Genomic DNA, 18,263 nt, shown 5'->3' with positions numbered 1-18,263 from the left:
CCTGCGTCTGAGAGATGTAGCGGATCTGTGGAGGGAGGTGGGGGAAGGGGGGAGGGAGGGAGACAAGGAGAAGAATGTGTTAGGAAAACACATACCTTGAGTTTGCTATGTCTAAAAGGTGGAGGGGAGGGAAGAGAACAGTTGAATATCACCGTTTCGTTCCGGAATATGACGTAACACCACACAGTCTAAACATCCCGGACAGTTTTCATTTCCATTCCTGTGGCTGCTGTTTCCCAGGGTTCCACCCATGCCCACCGGAGCTGACCCCCTCTCTGACCCCCGGCTGCCCCGGTAATCACTTACACCACCTGGACGTTCAGGCTGGACAGAGGGGGCGAGGCAGAGGGGGGCGGAGGTGTGTGGCCTATCCAATCCAATTACTGCTCAAGTTCATCCTTGAGCTGACCACAGCTGCTGTGTGTGTGTGTGTGTGTGTGTGTGTGTGTGTGTGTGTGTGTGTAAGTGAGTGTGTGTGTGTAAGTGAGTGTGTGTGTGTGTGTGTGTGTGTGTGTAAGTGAGTGTGTGTGCGTGCGTGGACTTGAGATCACCATGTTGAGTTGTTTGAAGAGTGTGCGTTTGTGTGTGTGTGTGTGTGTGTGTGTGTGTGCGTGTGCGTGCGTGCACTTGAGATCGTCATATTGAGTTGTTTTAAGAGTGTATTTGTTTGTGTGTGTGTGTGTGTGTGTGCGTGTGTGCGTGTATGTGGGAGAGGGTCACGTTGGAGCTTCGCTGGGTAATTCCAGAGACGGGTGGGGTAAATCAACTCCGTCGCTAACACCAGCACGCTAACGTGACCGCGTGTGGGTGCGAGCGGGAGAGTCGGCTGGCTTGTGACGTGTGCGGTGAGAGAGAGGGGGGGGGGAGGAGAGAGAGGGAGGGAGGGAGAGAGGAAGGGAGAGAGACAGGGAGAGAGACAGGGAGAGAGACAGGGAGAGAGAGAGAGAGGGGAGGGGGGGGGGGGAGGAGGGAGAGAGAGGGGAGGCAGCGGCCTGGGGGTATACACCCTGACAGAGAGTAGTAGAGTGGAGGAGAAGAACACACAGCTCCGGGGGGGGGGGGGGGGGGAGAGAGAGAGAGAGAGAGAGAGAGAGAGAGAGAGAGAGAGAGAGAGAGAAAAGAGAGAAGCCTGGCGGGGTGAAGGTAGCCCTGCTGACGTCAGTGACGCCGGGGTGCAAGGGGAAAACATCCATTAGAGAGCGAGTGGCAGCCTGGGGGTGTGTAGAGGGGGGGAGAGGAGCCAGGGGACAAGGGGCACGGCAGTACCCTGTCCTGCATAGACCACATCTAGAGGAGCCCTGGACCGAAGGCCTGCTAATGTGACCATGAAGGCCCCAAGGCCTGCTTATGTGTGTGTGTGTGTGTGTGTCCCAAGTCCATGAGTACCAGAGTATATCCACACATTCCTCCCCCCCCCCACCCTCAACAAAAAAAAAGAAAAAAAGTTTCTCTTGTCCTTCAACTTTCTGGGACAGAGAGAAATAGGTCACATTTAATCAGGGGAAGGAGGAGAAAAAGAGGGAGAAAAAAATGCCAAACATGTCAGTTATCTGTGGGATAAGTGGCTGGAAATGAGCGTTGGAGAAGAAGACAAACAGACAGGCCGCGGCCAGGCGGGGAGAGGCCAGGATGTGGACCCAGGTTCCTGGGATAAATATTTTCGTTGGAGCGCCCGGGAGTCCTGCTCCGCACGTCGCCCCTCCTGGCCGTAACCGCTGGTGTGTGTGTCAGTGTGTGAGTGTGTGTGTGAGTGTGTGTGTGTGTGTCAGTGTGTGTGTGTGTCAGTGAGTGTGCGTGTGAGTGTGTGTGTGTGTCAGTGCGTGTGTGTGTGTGTGTGCGTTAGTGTTTGTGTGTGTGTGTGTGTGTGTGTGTGTGTGTGTGTGTGTGCGTGCGTGTGTCTGCGTCAGTGTGTGTGTGTTAGTGTGTGTCCGTGTGTGTGTCTGTTAATGTGTGTCAGTGTGTGTGTGTGTTTAGGGGAGAGGTTGGGTTAAGATAAGGGCATGGCCGTTGCGAGGGCTTGCATCACGGTGCTAATCTCATCCGGTTGCTATGAGAGGGACATAACTCAAGATCCTGCAGCCGCCTTCAGATGGGCCTTAAATCAGCTCTACACACACTGGCTGTCGCCATGTCTCTCTCTCCCTCTCTCCCCCTCTCCCTCCCTCCCTGTCTACCTCATTCCCTCATTCCCCCTCGCCATGTCTCTCTCTCACCGTGTCTCTCTCCCTCCCTCCCTCTCTCCTTCTCTCTCCCTCCCCCTCCCTCCCTCCATCCCAAACATTGTAGTTGGCAACATGATAGCGTCGGCCACATATTTTCATACCCTGCCGATGAGATCAGGTAAACAATGACAGACAGTGGAATGTGTGTATGTGTTTGGACCATATGCACGTGTGTGTGTATGTGTTTGTACAGTATGCACGTGTGTGTGTCTGTGTGTGTGTGTGTGTGTGTGTGTGGGGGGGGTATTTGTGAGAATTCCACAGGTGGGTAAAACCCTTGTTTTTCCTGAGAAGGCGTATCGCAACACAGCACCCAGGACTCATTCGCTTCAGAGGCCAGCGAGCCCAGGCCTGCTGTACACCAGAGAGAGAGGGAGGGAGGGAGGGAGGGAAGGAGGGAGGGACATTCCCAAGGCCCTATAGCACCTGGTCACAGTGGCTGAGACATTGCCAGACTGTGGAGAGAAGGTTAGTGTTGCTTACGAGGTGAGACACTGCTGGGGGGGCGGGGGGGTCTGATGAAAGGACGAGGGGTAAGAGGAGGGAGGGAGGACTAGAGGGGCTTTAAATACATTTTGCTGTGTGGGACGGAACCAGACCCCAACGCTGGGGGGGGGGGAAGGGGTGGAGAGAGAGGAGGGGGAGTGACGGCGGCTCCTTTGGCTCCAGCCATCTCGCCCCAGGGCCCCCAGGGTGTCAACCCACACCACCGCGAGCGACGAGGGAGGGAGGGAGGGGTGTCAGTGGAAGGGAGCTTTCCATCCGTCAGGGGTGGAGGGCATAGATGAACACTCACACATGTCCACGTGAGGAGCCTGAGGGCTGGGGGGCAGGGGTAGAGGCCTGATGATGAAACCGAAGCGGGACTCAAACTCTTTATAATCAAGCGAAATTATCCCACTAAAGCCCTGTCCGGACGGCATATAAATTACCTGAGGACCTCGGTAATATATATGTTTTACCTGGGGTAATTCTGTAATTTTTATCCCGTCCGGACTGACCATGTCAGTGATTTACTCCGGGGACCCCAGTAATTATTCCGGCTGGAATTACTTACTGTTTTTCAGCAAACCCTGAGTTTTTCAGCAAACCCTGAGGTCCTCTTATAATTATATTACCGTCCGGATTGACATGTCAGTATTTGGTACGCATTGCATGATTTTGCGCGATATTAATACTAGAATTTACCGTTTTGACCGGGGTGTGAGATCAACAATGGATGTGGATGACATTATTGACTCCCTTGAATCTCCACTATCGGATAACCAAACCACCTAAAAGGTTAATCGGCGACGACGATGTAAGTGACGATGGACTGATTTCTTCTTCTGAACCAGTTCTAGCGAATTTACCTAACATTAGCTTGTAAAGTGTGCAGTTTGTATGGTCTGGATCTAGTACTCTATAAATCACGGTGTCTGACAACACACAGGGATGAAGTTAGGGGTGGGAATCGCAAGGTAACTCACGTATTGATAACCGTACAATATTTTGCCCCCCCCCCCCCCCCCGATAATCTATACATTGTAAGAGGCAATTCATCAACGATACATCACGATATCTGTTAACTGGTATTTCATAACGTGGTTCCAGTGTTGCAGCATTCAGCAGAAACCTTCGTTTTCCACAACACTACAGGCGAAGGTCCTTGCAAATAAACCCAGATAGACTTGGTAATAGTCGGAGCCCTCGGGAGTTAAAGGGAAGCCTTGTTTTGAAATATAATCGTTCCAGACTTTAGATGTCGTATCTGTTTTTCCCCGCTTTGCGCCCTTTCAGCCATTCATCTTCTTAATTTTGATAACATCACAACATTCTGATAGAACATCGACATGCTAGAAACATATAACTACACATAATTAGATGATCACACAGCCCCAAACGCGAACTCTCTCTCTCTAATGCGGATTCGGGACATTCTGATCTGGGGCTCTGTGCGAAAAAAAGAACACATTCATTATATTTAGTGCTGCCGCACTCCAGTCAAATCTCAATCGGAGGTGTTGAGTTATCTCCCCCACCTTGCCTTGGGCCCGGTTGAGCGCGGAAAATTACGCCGTATGGGCCGTAAAAAATACCTTGGCCAGGACCGCGGTCTGCAGAGCAAGATTAGTGCTGTAATGCAGGGTAATGTATGGGAGAGTGTTGGGGCTGGGGCTGGGGGGGGCTGCCAGGCTTGCTGCAGACGAGCCCCCGGGCCAGGGGGAGGGGAAGCTGCTGCACATAAGCCTCGGGTCTGTCTGTCTCTGGGCAGGTGGTTTCAGGGCTCCTCTGGGGGGGGGATCCATCACTGTCTGTCACCCTGCTAGGCTATCACTCACGGGGAGATGACATCGTCCTTCGTCCCCCAACCCACCAAACCATCCACAGGGGACACTGCCCCCCCCGCACCCCCCCACCCCCCGCTCGCAAGCCAGCAAACACACAACTAATCTTGGCCTGTTGCTGCCCGTCCCTCCTCCATCTCCGTCTCTCTCTCTCTCTCCCCTTCTCCCCCCCTCCCCCTCTCTTTCTATGCCTATTTCTTACCCAGCATTTCTCTTTTTCTATTCTTTTTTCTCCCTCTCCTTTTCTCAATCTCCCTGCTGGTCTCTGCATCCCCCCTATCTATCTATCCCTCCCTTTTCCTCTCTTTCAACCCCTTCTTTCTTCTCCGTGCTTCTCCGTCCCTTCATCAGCGGTCCCTGCAGAAATCAGACTGGACCAGCTAAGCCCAGCAGGAGGGATGATGGACGTCCCACTGACTCCATGCAATTAAACTTCATAGCATGACTGCACGCAAGTGTGCACGTACGCGCACGCGCACGCACACGCACACGCACACACACCTTGGGGCCTTGTATTTTGCACATAGTATCAGCCTTATCAGCCCGAGTATGGGGTGAGAGAACGGGAGGAGGAGTGAGAGAGAGAGAGAGGGGGGGGGGGGGGAGGATGGCAGAACGCAGGGCTCAGGGGAGGAGGAGGAGGAAAGCCAGCCTGGGAGAAGAGTGTGTAGGTGGAGACAGACAGGATAACGCTGTCTGCATGGCCATAGGGGCCAGTCTGAGAAGGCTGGGGAGGGGGGGGTGGACTGGCCTCAGGACACACCGGCGGGCCCAGTTAATCAGCTTGGAGAGAACAAACGTTTGGAGGAGAATGAAGAGGAAAGGAGGGGAGAGAGAGTGAGGGGGAGGGGGGGGGGAAGGGAGAGAGAGAGTGGGGGGGGATGCAAACAGGACGAGCAGGAGATGTAGCGTAGGTGAACGGGGGGGGGGGGGGCGGAGTAGAGGGAACAGCAGGTGGGATGAGAGGAGGCAGAGAAGGAGCAGAGGGAGGCGGAGAAGAGGAGGAGGAGGAGGAGGAGGAAAAAAAGGTATCGAGGGAGTACACAGGGAGGGAGAGCGAGAGAGAGAGGGGTAGGATGGTTTACCTGGTCGTACTCCAGGGCCCCGGGGTAGAGGGGCCAGCCCAGGAAGAGCTCAGCGATCACACAGCCCAGGGACCACATGTCTATGGCTTCACAGAACGGCAGGCCGAGGATGATCTCTGGAGCCCTGCAGAGACGGAACGCACACACACAACAGTTAGACACTACAATCGCTCACACAGTGATAACATAGCACGCGGTCGCTAACAGGGATGAATGTCAGACGCAAAAGACGTGCGTCTCATCCGATCTGATTACATATTGAAATGAAGAGGTGCCGAGATACATGGTTGGAGGTCAGGGATCGGGCCTTTAATAACCCGGCTGTGTCCAGCCCAGGACGACGGTGAACCAGGATGGGCTGGACCGTGGTGGTCGCTAAGTGCTGGCTCACGGTAACCCTAGGTAACCCCCACGGTGATCCTGAAGAGCGGTAATGCTGTAACCCTAGGTAACCCTGCGGTGATCCTGATGAGTGGTCACACTGCGTCACATGTGAGGCTCGCGGTGCGGAGCTGACGCAGACCGCTGTCAGGGCTGATCTGAGTAAGGCAGGCTGACGGATCCTACACACACCAGCTCCACTGACCTCACTGTGACTGACGCACACACACACGCGCACACACACACACACGAAATACCTGGAAGCCTATAGTTTACATTTCTACATTAAACTAAGACTCATAATGATGTACCAGCTAAAATATAGGCCAATTCTTCACATAATTACAGTGATGGCAACGCCCATTGCAGAGACATAATAGCCAAACCCACCCCAAGAAAAGTGGCACCAAAAGATTATACTGTCATGATAACTAAACCGTGATGCAACTATAATTAGTAGTATATATCAACTATAAGCAGAAGTTCATCACGACTGCTGCTCCTCCTATGGAATTCCCAGGGCTCCAGCGAAGGCACTTCACTCTGTAATTTAGCCCACTCTAAACTTAAGTCGGACCGAACGTTGCGCTGGGAATGTCGGAGTGATAGGAACGGCCACCGGGAAAGCCGGCGACGATGTTTCAATGGGTATATTTGGCAGGTTTTCACCACGCGGGAATATCTTCAGATGACAAATGGGCTTCGATGTCTAAAAACACGGACCGCCGCCTGTCACCGATATGTCAGCGTGGGGGGGGGGACCTGTGCTGAGTGACTGGGATGTGTGTGTGTGTGTGTGTGTGTGTGTGTGTGTGTGTGCGCTTGGGTAAACCTCTTACGTCAGTTATTCCAATATATTTTCTCCACCCTGACAACACAGCATCGATTACATAGGGGAACAGGCTGTAAAAACACAGAGGGGTGACGCCTGGGGGTGGGTAGAGGGAGGGAGGGGGGGTTGGGGTGGGAGATGTCGGGAGGGGCAATTACCTACGGAGGAACCAAGCAGAGAAACACATATTACTGTCCCAATCAACAGGATCGAGATAATCTGCGAAAAGTGAGAGGGGGATCGGTGGGGGGCGACCGTAGCATCGCTCGCTAGGCTTTACACGGCTAGTATCCGCGGCCGGAGCAGAGAGACGACCGGGGCGGTCCTGAGGCTTTTCATATCCAGCTTATCTGACAGGATGGAGCAGGGGAAAGGTAGCCGACCCGTCTGCGGAAATCCGTTAAGCTGTGTCGTTGAGAGGTTAGTGACAGTGGCTGGGGTAGGGCTAGGCCGCCGGGGAGACTGGGGGGTGGGGGGGGGGCCTGCTAAAATAAGTTCAGTCCCAATTCAATCCAATCACATTGTCACGGCGACCGCAGGGGGCGACAGCTGGCGACTGCGGGCGAAGATAAAAGACGCGGCCCCAGTTATGACAACCATCCGAACCCTCCCGGGCCGCATCCTATTAATAAGACACCCAGGCTATCTCCGGGACGGCCGGAGGGACGAGGTTGGATATAAACACGGAGGGAGAGGGCCGTGCGTGGGTCGGGGGGCTCCTATAGGAAAGTCTGTCGGGAGCGGTGCATTCCTGCTGGGGGAGGTCCTACCTCCTCATAGACCTCCTCAGACCTGACCTCCTCATAGACCTCCTCATAGACCTCCTCATAGACCTCCTCATAGACCTCCTCAGACCTGACCTCCTCATAGACCTCCTCATAGACCTCCTCATAGACCTCCTCATAGACCTCCTCATAGACCTCCTCATAGACCTCCTCAGACCTCCTCATAGACCTCCTCAGACCTCCTCATAGACCTCCTCATAGACCTCCTCATAGACCTCCTCAGACCTGACCTCCTCATAGACCTCCTCATAGACCTCCTCATAGACCTCCTCATAGACCTCCTCATAGACCTCCTCATAGACCTCCTCATAGACCTCCTCAGACCTGACCTCCTCATAGACCTCCTCATAGACCTCCTCATAGACCTCCTCAGACCTGACCTCCTCATAGACCTCCTCATAGACCTCCTCATAGACCTCCTCATAGACCTCCTCATAGACCTCCTCAGACCTCCTCATAGACCTCCTCATAGACCTCCTCATAGACCTCCTCATAGACCTCCTCATAGACCTCCTCATAGACCTCCTCATAGACCTCCTCATAGACCTCCTCATAGACCTCCTCATAGACCTCCTCAGACCTCCTCATAGACCTCCTCACAGACCTCCTCATAGACCTCCTCAGACCTGACCTCCTCATAGACCTCCTCAGACCTGACCTCCTCATAGACCTCCTCATAGACCTCCTCATAGACCTCCTCAGACCTGACCTCCTCATAGACCTCCTCATAGACCTCCTCATAGACCTCCTCATAGACCTCCTCATAGACCTCCTCATAGACCTCCTCATAGACCTCCTCATAGACCTCCTCATAGACCTCCTCATAGACCTCCTCACAGACCTCCTCATAGACCTCCTCAGACCTGACCTCCTCAGACCAGACCTCCTCATAGACCTCCTCATAGACCTCCTCATAGACCTCCTCAGACCTGACCTCCTCATAGACCTCCTCATAGACCTCCTCATAGACCTCCTCATAGACCTCCTCATAGACCTCCTCATAGACCTCCTCATAGACCTCCTCACAGACCTCCTCATAGACCTCCTCAGACCTGACCTCCTCAGACCAGACCTCCTCATAGACCTCCTCATAGACCTCCTCATAGACCTCCTCACAGACCTCCTCAGACCTCCTCATAGACCTCCTCACAGACCTCCTCATAGACCTCCTCATAGACCTCCTCAGACCTGACCTCCTCATAGACCTCCTCATAGACCTCCTCATAGACCTCCTCATAGACCTCCTCATAGACCTCCTCAGACCTGACCTCCTCAGACCAGACCTCCTCATAGACCTCCTCATAGACCTCCTCATAGACCTCCTCATAGACCTCCTCAGACCTGACCTCCTCATAGACCTCCTCATAGACCTCCTCATAGACCTCCTCATAGACCTCCTCAGACCTGACCTCCTCATAGACCTCCTCAGACCTGACCTCCTCAGACCTGACCTCCTCATAGACCTCCTCATAGACCTCCTCAGACCTGACCTCCTCATAGACCTCCTCATAGACCTCCTCATAGACCTCCTCAGACCTCCTCATAGACCTCCTCATAGACCTCCTCATAGACCTCCTCAGACCTGACCTCCTCATAGACCTCCTCATAGACCTCCTCATAGACCTCCTCAGACCTCCTCATAGACCTCCTCATAGACCTCCTCATAGACCTCCTCATAGACCTCCTCATAGACCTCCTCATAGACCTCCTCATAGACCTCCTCATAGACCTCCTCAGACCTGACCTCCTCATAGACCTCCTCAGACCTGACCTCCTCATAGACCTCCTCATAGACCTCCTCATAGACCTCCTCAGACCTGACCTCTTCAGAGACCTCCTCAGGGACGGGACAGACTGGCAGTGACACCTCCGATAACCTGCGATTGATTTACCCCCAGAGGTCATGACCCTGGTAAGGAACGGTTTCCCTTTCAGGAACAAGCCAAGCCAAGGCCTCTCACTGGTCCTTACCGCATCGCCCCCCCCCCCCCCCCCCCCCCCACCCACTTAGCTGTACTGCCCACCAATATTAAATTGGCAATTTAAACATTTAAAGAGCCGGTTTCACAGACAACTCTTAAGCCTGACCCTAGGCTAAAGACAAATATGGGAGATTTTACATTGAAAGTGTGATTAAAAAACACTGATGGCTCTACAGTTGGGGGGGTGGGCGTGTTGTTCCAGTGACGTTACACAGCACAACACTCAGGCCTTGTCAGAGGTTCTATTCTTACCCGGCTATGCGCTAGAATACATCCTGCTGTCACAGGGGTCTGTCCGTTAACACCTCAGCCTCAGTACGGGGAGGGGGAGGGGACTGTCTAACAGGCTGGACACATCCTATGAGATTACCACGGGTTGTTACACAAATCATATACCCCCCCGGGTGTGTAATTACACCGCCGGGCACAATAATTAAGGCACTAAAAGCCTTTTTGCGGCAGATCACTGTTGGTTATGGAGGTTTGTTGTGGACGGGGATCAGACATGAAAGCAGAGTTCGTGCTTATGCTTATGTGAGGACAAAAGGCACAGGTGAAGAGAAACAGGAGAAGACTTCAAAAAGAAATGACAACGTGACCCAAACTTTTTTCCCACGACTGTTTCTAGTTCACATTCCATGGTTAAGGCTATTTGAAACATATGGATTAAGATAAGACAGTTTCTCTCTCTCTCTCTCTGTGTCTGTCTCCCTCTCTGTCTGTTTCTCTGTCTGTCTCTCTCTCTCTTTCTCCCTCTCTGTCCGTCTCTCTCTCTGTCTCTCTCTCTTTCTCCCTCTCTGTCTGTCTCCCTCTCTGTCTGTCTGTCTCTCTTTCTCTTTCTCCCTCCCTCTCTCTCTCTCTGTCTCCCTCTCTGTCTCCCCCTCTCTGTCTCATGAATGGAGGACAGCGAGTGAGCAACAAGTGAGGAAGACAAAAGACAGCAAAAAAAGAGAACAGGAACCAGCCATCCCGGGGTGGATGAGTCGACGTTGCCAGGGGCAATGGGGCGCTCTGTGGATCGACAGCGACTCCAGTTGCCGTTGTCTCCAGCGAAACCAGATCTATTTTCTGTCCTGAGGATGTGACGCGCGAGCCGACGGGAGGCTGTGGGACGCTGGGCGAGCAGAGGCCCCGTGATCACACACTCACGTGTCCCCCACGGCCCCATGGGAGACACACAGCCAGCCTCGGATGACACACAAACACACACACACACAGATGTGCGCACACACACGCACAGAGAGACACACGCACAGACACACAGAGAGACACACGCACACACACAGACGTGCGCACGCAAACATACAGGCACACACGCGCATGCGCAAACATACAGGCGCACACACACACACACACACACAGCTTTGGAGGGCTGCGAGGTGACGCTCACCTGTAAAGTGATACAGGTGGTGTGTGTGTGTGTGTGTGTGTGTCTCTCCAAGGCAGGGTGAGATATCTAGGCTAACTAACGTGACATTTGTAAAAATGTCCCTGATGTGTCTCTATTGTTAAGCCCATAATCACTGAAAAGACATGTTGCATAACGAACAGATTAGGTTACATCAGAGGCCGATCACACATCAAACACCCCCCCCCCCGGCACAAACCCTCCTCCCATAATGACGCCTCGACAGCAAGCAGCCGTCCACACACACGGCTGTTCAGACGACCATAGAGAGACAGAAACGGTGGCCGAGGGAGAGGCGTTAAGGTGTGAGGTGAGAAAGGGTGAGGCAGACACGAGGAGGGGGAGTCCTCCCCCCCCCCCGATAAGGCCAACACAGCCCCCCCCCCCCCCCCCCCCTCCTGACTGTCACACGTACAACGTCTCGCGCCGACGCTGTGGGGCTCTCTCAGAGAGAGAGAGAGAGAGAGAGAGAGAGAGAGTTCATTACTCTCAGAGAAACCCGGGCCAATTACAGAACAGTCGGCGGGGCGGAACCGCGTGGCGGGGAGCTTCAGAGGCGGACGTCGGGGCTTGTCGACACCCGAGGAGGAGCCGGACGGCCGGACGGACGGAGCTTCTCCACGGCCCTCTAATGATGACAGAGACGTGCAGCAGAGGCTGTTCAGAGAGGAGGGGGGGGAGGGGGCAGAGCCACAGAGAGATCAGAGGAGCTCTTTTCTCCCTTGCATTACCATATAAAAGTCAGGGGGTGGGGGGGGAGAGATTTGATGGATGACGTCCGGAGTCTGGAGTTATGTTTAGAACCGAGGAGTCGTGAAACTTGAAGACTTAAGAGATGATGAAGTGATAGAGCGAAAAAATGTACTCTCACAATATTATCACACTGGGGGAACAGAGAGGGCTGGATGGAGATCTTTCGTTAGGATAACGCTGGAGGAACATCAACCCCCGTTTTGAAATCTGGCCGTAAATCTGGGTCAGGGCAGGGGGGGTGGTTGACTGGAAGTCAAACATGGGGGTGTTACATAAAGATTACTCCCAGATCAGCTTCCTGGCTAAATAACCAGGCGCATAGGAAATTCCTGGATCCGACGGGCGCTTGACGGGCCCGATGCAGAGTCCAAACAAACATCAGGAGAAAGACGTGGAAGGACTTCCAACCGCCGCAGCCAAGAACGTACGGTCACATCTGCTTCCCAGACGCGGCCTCGCCAGAGAAAACTACCAGTGGCGTTTTCATAACGGCAAATACCGGGCACATGTCTCTCACAGCCAGGAGTGAAGAGTGTGGATATCAAATCTATTGTTTGTCCGACACGTATCATGTTGTAAACAGGCAGAGAATGGATGAGTGTCAGCGAGAGGTGAGCGAGAGGTGTTAGCGAGAAGGGGGGGGGGGGGAGGGTTTCAAAGGTTTCCACAGAACACTATGTACTATGGAAAGAAATACCTTTCACAGTTTGCACAGAGGGGGGAAAAAAGACACATCTTCAAAGAGCTTTCTGGCCCTGCCAGGGTTGTCAGTCCCTCCTATCAAACATCCCACGGCGCAGAGCGCACTTCTAGGGTTTCACTGACTGTCTCGGTAACCAAAGACTATATCGCATTTTCTTGGCAAACGGATTACACTCAGAAAACCTGAGAAGAGATTTAGCGTGGAACGAAAAAAATAAAAAAATATTTTCAGTCGCAGAACATTGATGCTATGGGCTGGCAAATGACATTTCTACATAATTCTAGGAAAAGTTGAGAGAGAGTGAAAAAGTTGCCTAGGGTAGGGGAAATACAAAAACAAAAAAAGATAAAATATATATATATGTGTGAAGCATTCTAAAAACGCAGGTGAATTGAACGTGACTCAATTTCAAGTTTCAACTTTTTCTATTTAAATATCTTTGATTACCCGACACGTCTCATCCGTCCTCACTCTTTGCCAGTCTGGGGCTGACCCTCCCCTCTGACTGGTGACTCCCAAATACATTTTACAAAGACCAGAGTTTTATCAATATTATGTTCCAACACATAACATTGAGCGTGTGATGCTCATTTCAACCAGAGTACAAAACGAGATTCTTCCGGGGGGAGGGAGGAGGGGCAGAACTTTTCAAGTGGGATGGCGAGGGTGGGACAAAGATGTTTTGTGGAGTGGCCAATGATAATCAGCGCTATCAATTTGAAAATAGACACAGATTAGATTGTATTCAACTATACCTAGGGGGTGGCAGAAAATCGATACTTGGGTGGGGGGTCTGGGAGCTTAACTTCTTGCCTGCACTTCCACCCTCTGTCCTCTTGCTTGTAAATCCATCTGTCTGCCTTTGAAATTAGAGCATTTTTTTTATAGATTTGCTGTGGACAGACACAGTCTTGGGGGCCACTTTGGACCCAACTTGTTGACAATGTTGAAATGCTCGCCGATATTTCTCTTCCCTGGAGATTGCAAATGCAAACAGAGACATGCAGAGAAAAAATAAAACAAGAGCCCACAGATCATGTGAAGACAATATCAGTAAGTAACACAAAATATTAGAGAAGATATGACTATATCGGTATAGTGTAAAGCATCTCCCCTGGCTTCTACGTCTGCATGCGACGCGCGAAACTTCTGGAACACGTCGATCAAAAACGCCCGACTTTGGAGGGTCTGCGTTTTAGGGGGAAAACGCAGACTTTTTGAAAGCCAACGCGACCCCTGAAGGCCACGCAAGACGCTCGCTTTTCACTCGGATTGATTTTTACTTTTTCATTAGTGTTATTAGAGAGGGCTAAATGACCGTCTGGCAAAGAGGACAGCGGGCAGGGCCAGAAGACTCCGCTGAACGGTAACAATGCCTGCGTGCCGTTGTCTCCGTGGCGGCAGCCAGCCACCAGATGCACAGTGCTGAGCACAGCACTCCAGCACGCCTCTGTGCCAGGTAGCCCTCCCAACACCGTCGGTGAGGGAAGGGACGCTGCGGACCCATTATCGGACGGTCACTTCGGTCCCTTCACCTCTTTTTAATCCTGCTCCTGAATCCGATTGGCTTACTTCCTCCCCTCTCGTGCGTCCACTGAGAGCGAGGTTGAGCGACAGCGACACCGGGGCCAAAAGTTAGGTACGATCGCCGTCGGGTTTGTTATTCCAGACGGGACAGGCTTCTGTACCGTTTCGTTGAAAACATGGATCCACATGCGGTAGCCCCCCGTGCAAATGGAATGTCCTGGAACCTGTCTTTGTTTTGTTTTTTTCTGTTCATAACCCGAGTGAAAATGCAATTTGTTTCCGTCAAACCGCCTTAAGCTTGCGCTGCATTGTTTTGCTGCTCCCTCGTGGACTGTAGTGTGTGTGTGTGTGTGTGTGTGTGTGTGTGACCAATCAAATAAGCCCTTGTCCTGGTCACTGAGTTCAGCAGCCAATCCCCTTACCTCAGACAGTAGTCTCTCTTCCTCTCCCTGACCCCCATCCCCTCTCTCCCTCGTTCTCTCTCTCCATCACCCCCCTCCCTTGTCCCCACGGACAGTTCAGGGCTAAAGCCTAAGCCTGTGATGTAGGGGAAAACACACACATAACGAAGGACCGGATCCCACAGAACACGGGGATGTGTGTTCCCCTCGTTTGACTCTGGGCTTGGGAAGGAGTCCCACCAACCCAGGAAAGGAGCGGGGTCGGCACCCCAAACATCTGTTATGTTGATATCCCACGGAAGGCTGGCCTCTGACGCTAAAGCTGCCAGCGGGTTGAGAGAGAGAGACAGAGACACACACACACACACACACACACACACACACACACACACACCACAAACTAACTAACTCGATCAAAGGAAGAGAGCGTTAAAAAGCCTGCAGATTATGCATTATTCAGGCTTAACTACACAAGCAGAAACTCAACAGTGCATGACTGAACTGCAGCGTTGTTTTGAGAGAGTAATCCCAGCTGAAACTCATGACCTCATGAAAAGTTGTCGGCTATAATTTTGAGTTTAGGCTACAATTTAGAGTTTGCTCTTCTTCTTTCGCACAGAGAAAGACAAACACACACACACACACGTTGATTGAACTAAAATGCAAACCATTTTCATTGGCAAACATTTAAACAACTGACATCAAGCCTTTGGCTTTGGCTGCTAAGCTTGTCAGCGTTCTACATCGAAATACGACTGACTTGAGGTGGGATGGGGGAACACCCCAGCTCTGTTTCCATTAGCCTATACTGAAATACCACCAGGACCCCGGCCCACTACATCACCAGCACACACCACGGTATGTGATAAAAAGTGACAGCTCTACTTGGTATTCAGGGCTGGGTTCCAGTAACTGACATCACTTTGCTGGATCAATTCTGAATTATTTTAGTGCAACTCAGCATCAGAATACTTTAAGCTACCCAGGGGACCACCAAAAGCATAAGTTATGTGGTATCACATATCGTAAATCTAGCTTCAGTCACATCCTCTTCCCCTTGCTGAGACAAATGAAGACGCTAAAAAACAAAAACAAAAAAAGACCAAAAAAAGACAGCGCTTCACAACGGCGTGATAAATATATCTAGACCTAATGTCTACTAAAGACAACACGCATGCTGAAATCATAAAAATAGAGCCAAATTGTACTTCAATGGTTGAAATGTCCTTTGCAGAGAGACAGACAAACAGACAGACAGACAGAGACAGACAGAGACAGACAGAGAGACAGACAGACAGAGAGACGGTCAGACAGCGACAGAGAGACAGAAAGGCAGACAGTCAGACAGAGAGTCACACAGACAGAGTCAGACAGACAGACAGACAGAGAGACAGTCAGACAGCGACAGAGAGACAGAAAGGCAGACAGTCAGACAGAGAGATAGAGAGTCAGACAGACAGAGTCAGACAGACAGACAGAGAGAGGACACTGGCACCGCGGTGTTCCTCTGCTAGAACAAAGGTGTGGGCTAGGTGCAGCCGACAAATTATCTATATGGGCATTTTTTATTCATGGCTATGATCTCACACTCCAGAAATAGGCCTGCGATCCACACTGGCTCTGCCGAGAGAGAGAGAGAGAGAGAGAGAGAGAGAGAGAGAGAGAGAGAGAGAGAGAGAGAGAGAGAGAGAGAGAGAGAGAGAGAGAGAGAGAGAGAGAGAGAGAGAGAACCTGGGGTGTCGAGTGACGTCCAACCTGCTCATGGGGACCAACAGACCAGGAAGGGGGGACATATTCAGGGAGGGGGTGAGAGAGGCTCTCTTTGCTCAGGTAAGGCCTTTCAGCTAGCCAGGCTAAACACACGACCACGCTGACACGACTCTCGCCCACAGCGGCCCAATGGTGGAGAAGAATGGAACCTTTGCCGCAGCGTCCTTCCAGGAACTGTAATTCCACACACACCCTCTTGTTGCGTTTTGAATTATTAACTGGAACACGGGGCAGGTTCCAAACAGGGCTGACGTAGCCCCTTGCACGCAGCGACAGCACTCCCGTCTGCCTGAACAACACATGTAGGAGGATGGGGGGGTGGGGGGGGGTAGGCTCTTCAACGAGGCCTCCTCCCATTCAGCAGACGGCCCAGAATAACAGTGCTTTTGTTTTATAGCGACAGACGCGCTCTGACAGCATAGGTGTCTGGTTCAAACCGCTGCTTCTTCTCAAGGAAGTGACTGAACAGCCAACACACAGGCAACCGACCTCCAGACGCCGACCTGCTCATTGTCGCTCGGTCTATTCAGTTACGAAGCGGAGGAATGTCGGCCAATGGTAAAACAGTAAACCGGTCTGCGCTTATATAGCAGCCTTGTTCCGAAAGCGCTTTACGACGGCTTCTCATTCACCCATTCACAGTTCATACACACATTCACACACTGATGGCAAGCAAGCTACCGCGCAAGGCGCCGGCCGGCCCTCCGGCTCACTGGGAGGGATTTGTCTTGCCCGAGGACACCTCGACACGTGGCCGGCCGGTTCTGCCTTTGTCTGCAGTGATCCCCTGGGCCTATAGAACAGAACGTGGAAGGGGTTAAGTCCAGAGCAGCTCCCAGAGCGTCCTGCTGTAGAGCTGGTGTGAAGGCATGCGTGACCCCGACCGTCATCGTATCGTTTTACACGCTACTTTCACGTCAGGCCTCTATACACACACATCAGGCCCACATAATGTAAAGCTGTTGTTGTTGGTTTTTTGTTTTTTTTTGGGGGGGGGGGGGGGGTTTCCTCCCCCTCCCTCCCCAGCTGTGCAAATCTCTGATGCGGGCTTAAATGCAAACGAGAAGAGGCAGGGGGGGGCCAAGTGGCATGAGAGAGCGAGATCAAGCCTCCAGTGAGAAAGCACCACTTCCGTTTCCCTCCCGAAAGCCAACGGCTTGGGCTCTGAAGCCTCTCTGAAACCGCCTCTTTCATCTGGGGGCTTTTTTTTATTATTTTGTTATAGTGGTTGATTCATATGTAGGCTAGCCTCTCCCTGACACCGACGGAGGAGCCAGAGGAACCAGGGAAAATGCCAGTTCTGAAGGCCAAAGTGGACCTCCCTCTTCCACCTCATCCACCTCCTTCACTTCACTCCCCCCTCCATCCTAGCCATTCCTCACCGCATCTTCCCCCTGTCATTACCCTCTCTCCGTCCACGACGCTTTTCCAGTCTGCCTCACGCTGCCGCACTGGCCAAAACTCGGGATCCGCAAAAGTGAAAACAATTCAATTAAGTCAAACTCAGAACACACGACTGGGCAGTAACACGCATGCCAAATAAAGGCATCTGGGTGATTCTCCCTCTCTCTGCTTGGAGGTGGTTAGTTAATTGCACATTTTAGTTTTTTACCAGAGCTCTACTGGTCCACCCACGTAACTGGAAAAAACCCAGGGTTTAACTGTCAGCAGCCTCTCTCTGCCTGCTCCAGAGGGAGGGAGAGCAACATGCAGGACCATGGGCTGTGTGTGTGTGTGTGTGTGTGTGTGTGTGTGTGTGTGTGTGTGTGTGTGTGTGTGTGTGTGTGAGAGAGAGAGAGTGAGAGACGGACAGACGGACAAACAGGCAGGCAGGCAGAGTTTAAATAGTGAATTCATAACTGAAGGCCCACTATATGACTACGGCTTGGTCAAAACAACATTCCAGTGATCAAGACTATCCCCTCCAAAGATATGAGAGCATTTGTAGAACCACGTCCAAGTGCGCGCAGAGGCGCGGGTGTGATCACTGGAGCTATGTGGGAGAAGAAGGAGAAGGAGAAATGCCAGAAATGCGTGGAAAATCTGACTTTGCACAGCGCTCTTACCCTCCTCTAAATAAGCCCAAT

At 52.2% G+C, this 18,263-nt stretch overlaps 1 protein-coding gene across 1 annotated transcript in view; it reads right to left on the bottom strand.

The window, feature by feature from the left end:
- Positions 1 to 18,263, bottom strand: part of hipk3b (homeodomain interacting protein kinase 3b) — a gene marked incomplete at both ends in the record, with an annotated part of 56,485 nt that overhangs the window by 12,580 nt on the left and 25,642 nt on the right. The window contains 2 exons of the mRNA XM_080550409.1: positions 1 to 25; positions 5,635 to 5,758. The exon at positions 1 to 25 is cut by the window's left edge and continues 95 nt beyond it. Of these exons, the coding sequence (XP_080406535.1) occupies positions 1 to 25; positions 5,635 to 5,758 (149 nt within the window). The remainder of the gene's footprint in view (positions 26 to 5,634; positions 5,759 to 18,263) is intronic.

Source organism: Nansenia antarctica (assembly GCF_963989245.1).
Source record: "Nansenia antarctica genome assembly, chromosome: 1".
Taxonomy (NCBI): domain Eukaryota; kingdom Metazoa; phylum Chordata; class Actinopteri; order Argentiniformes; family Microstomatidae; genus Nansenia; species Nansenia antarctica.
Note: the sequence above shows the minus strand (reverse complement) of the source record. Positions and strands in the feature narration are given on the sequence as shown.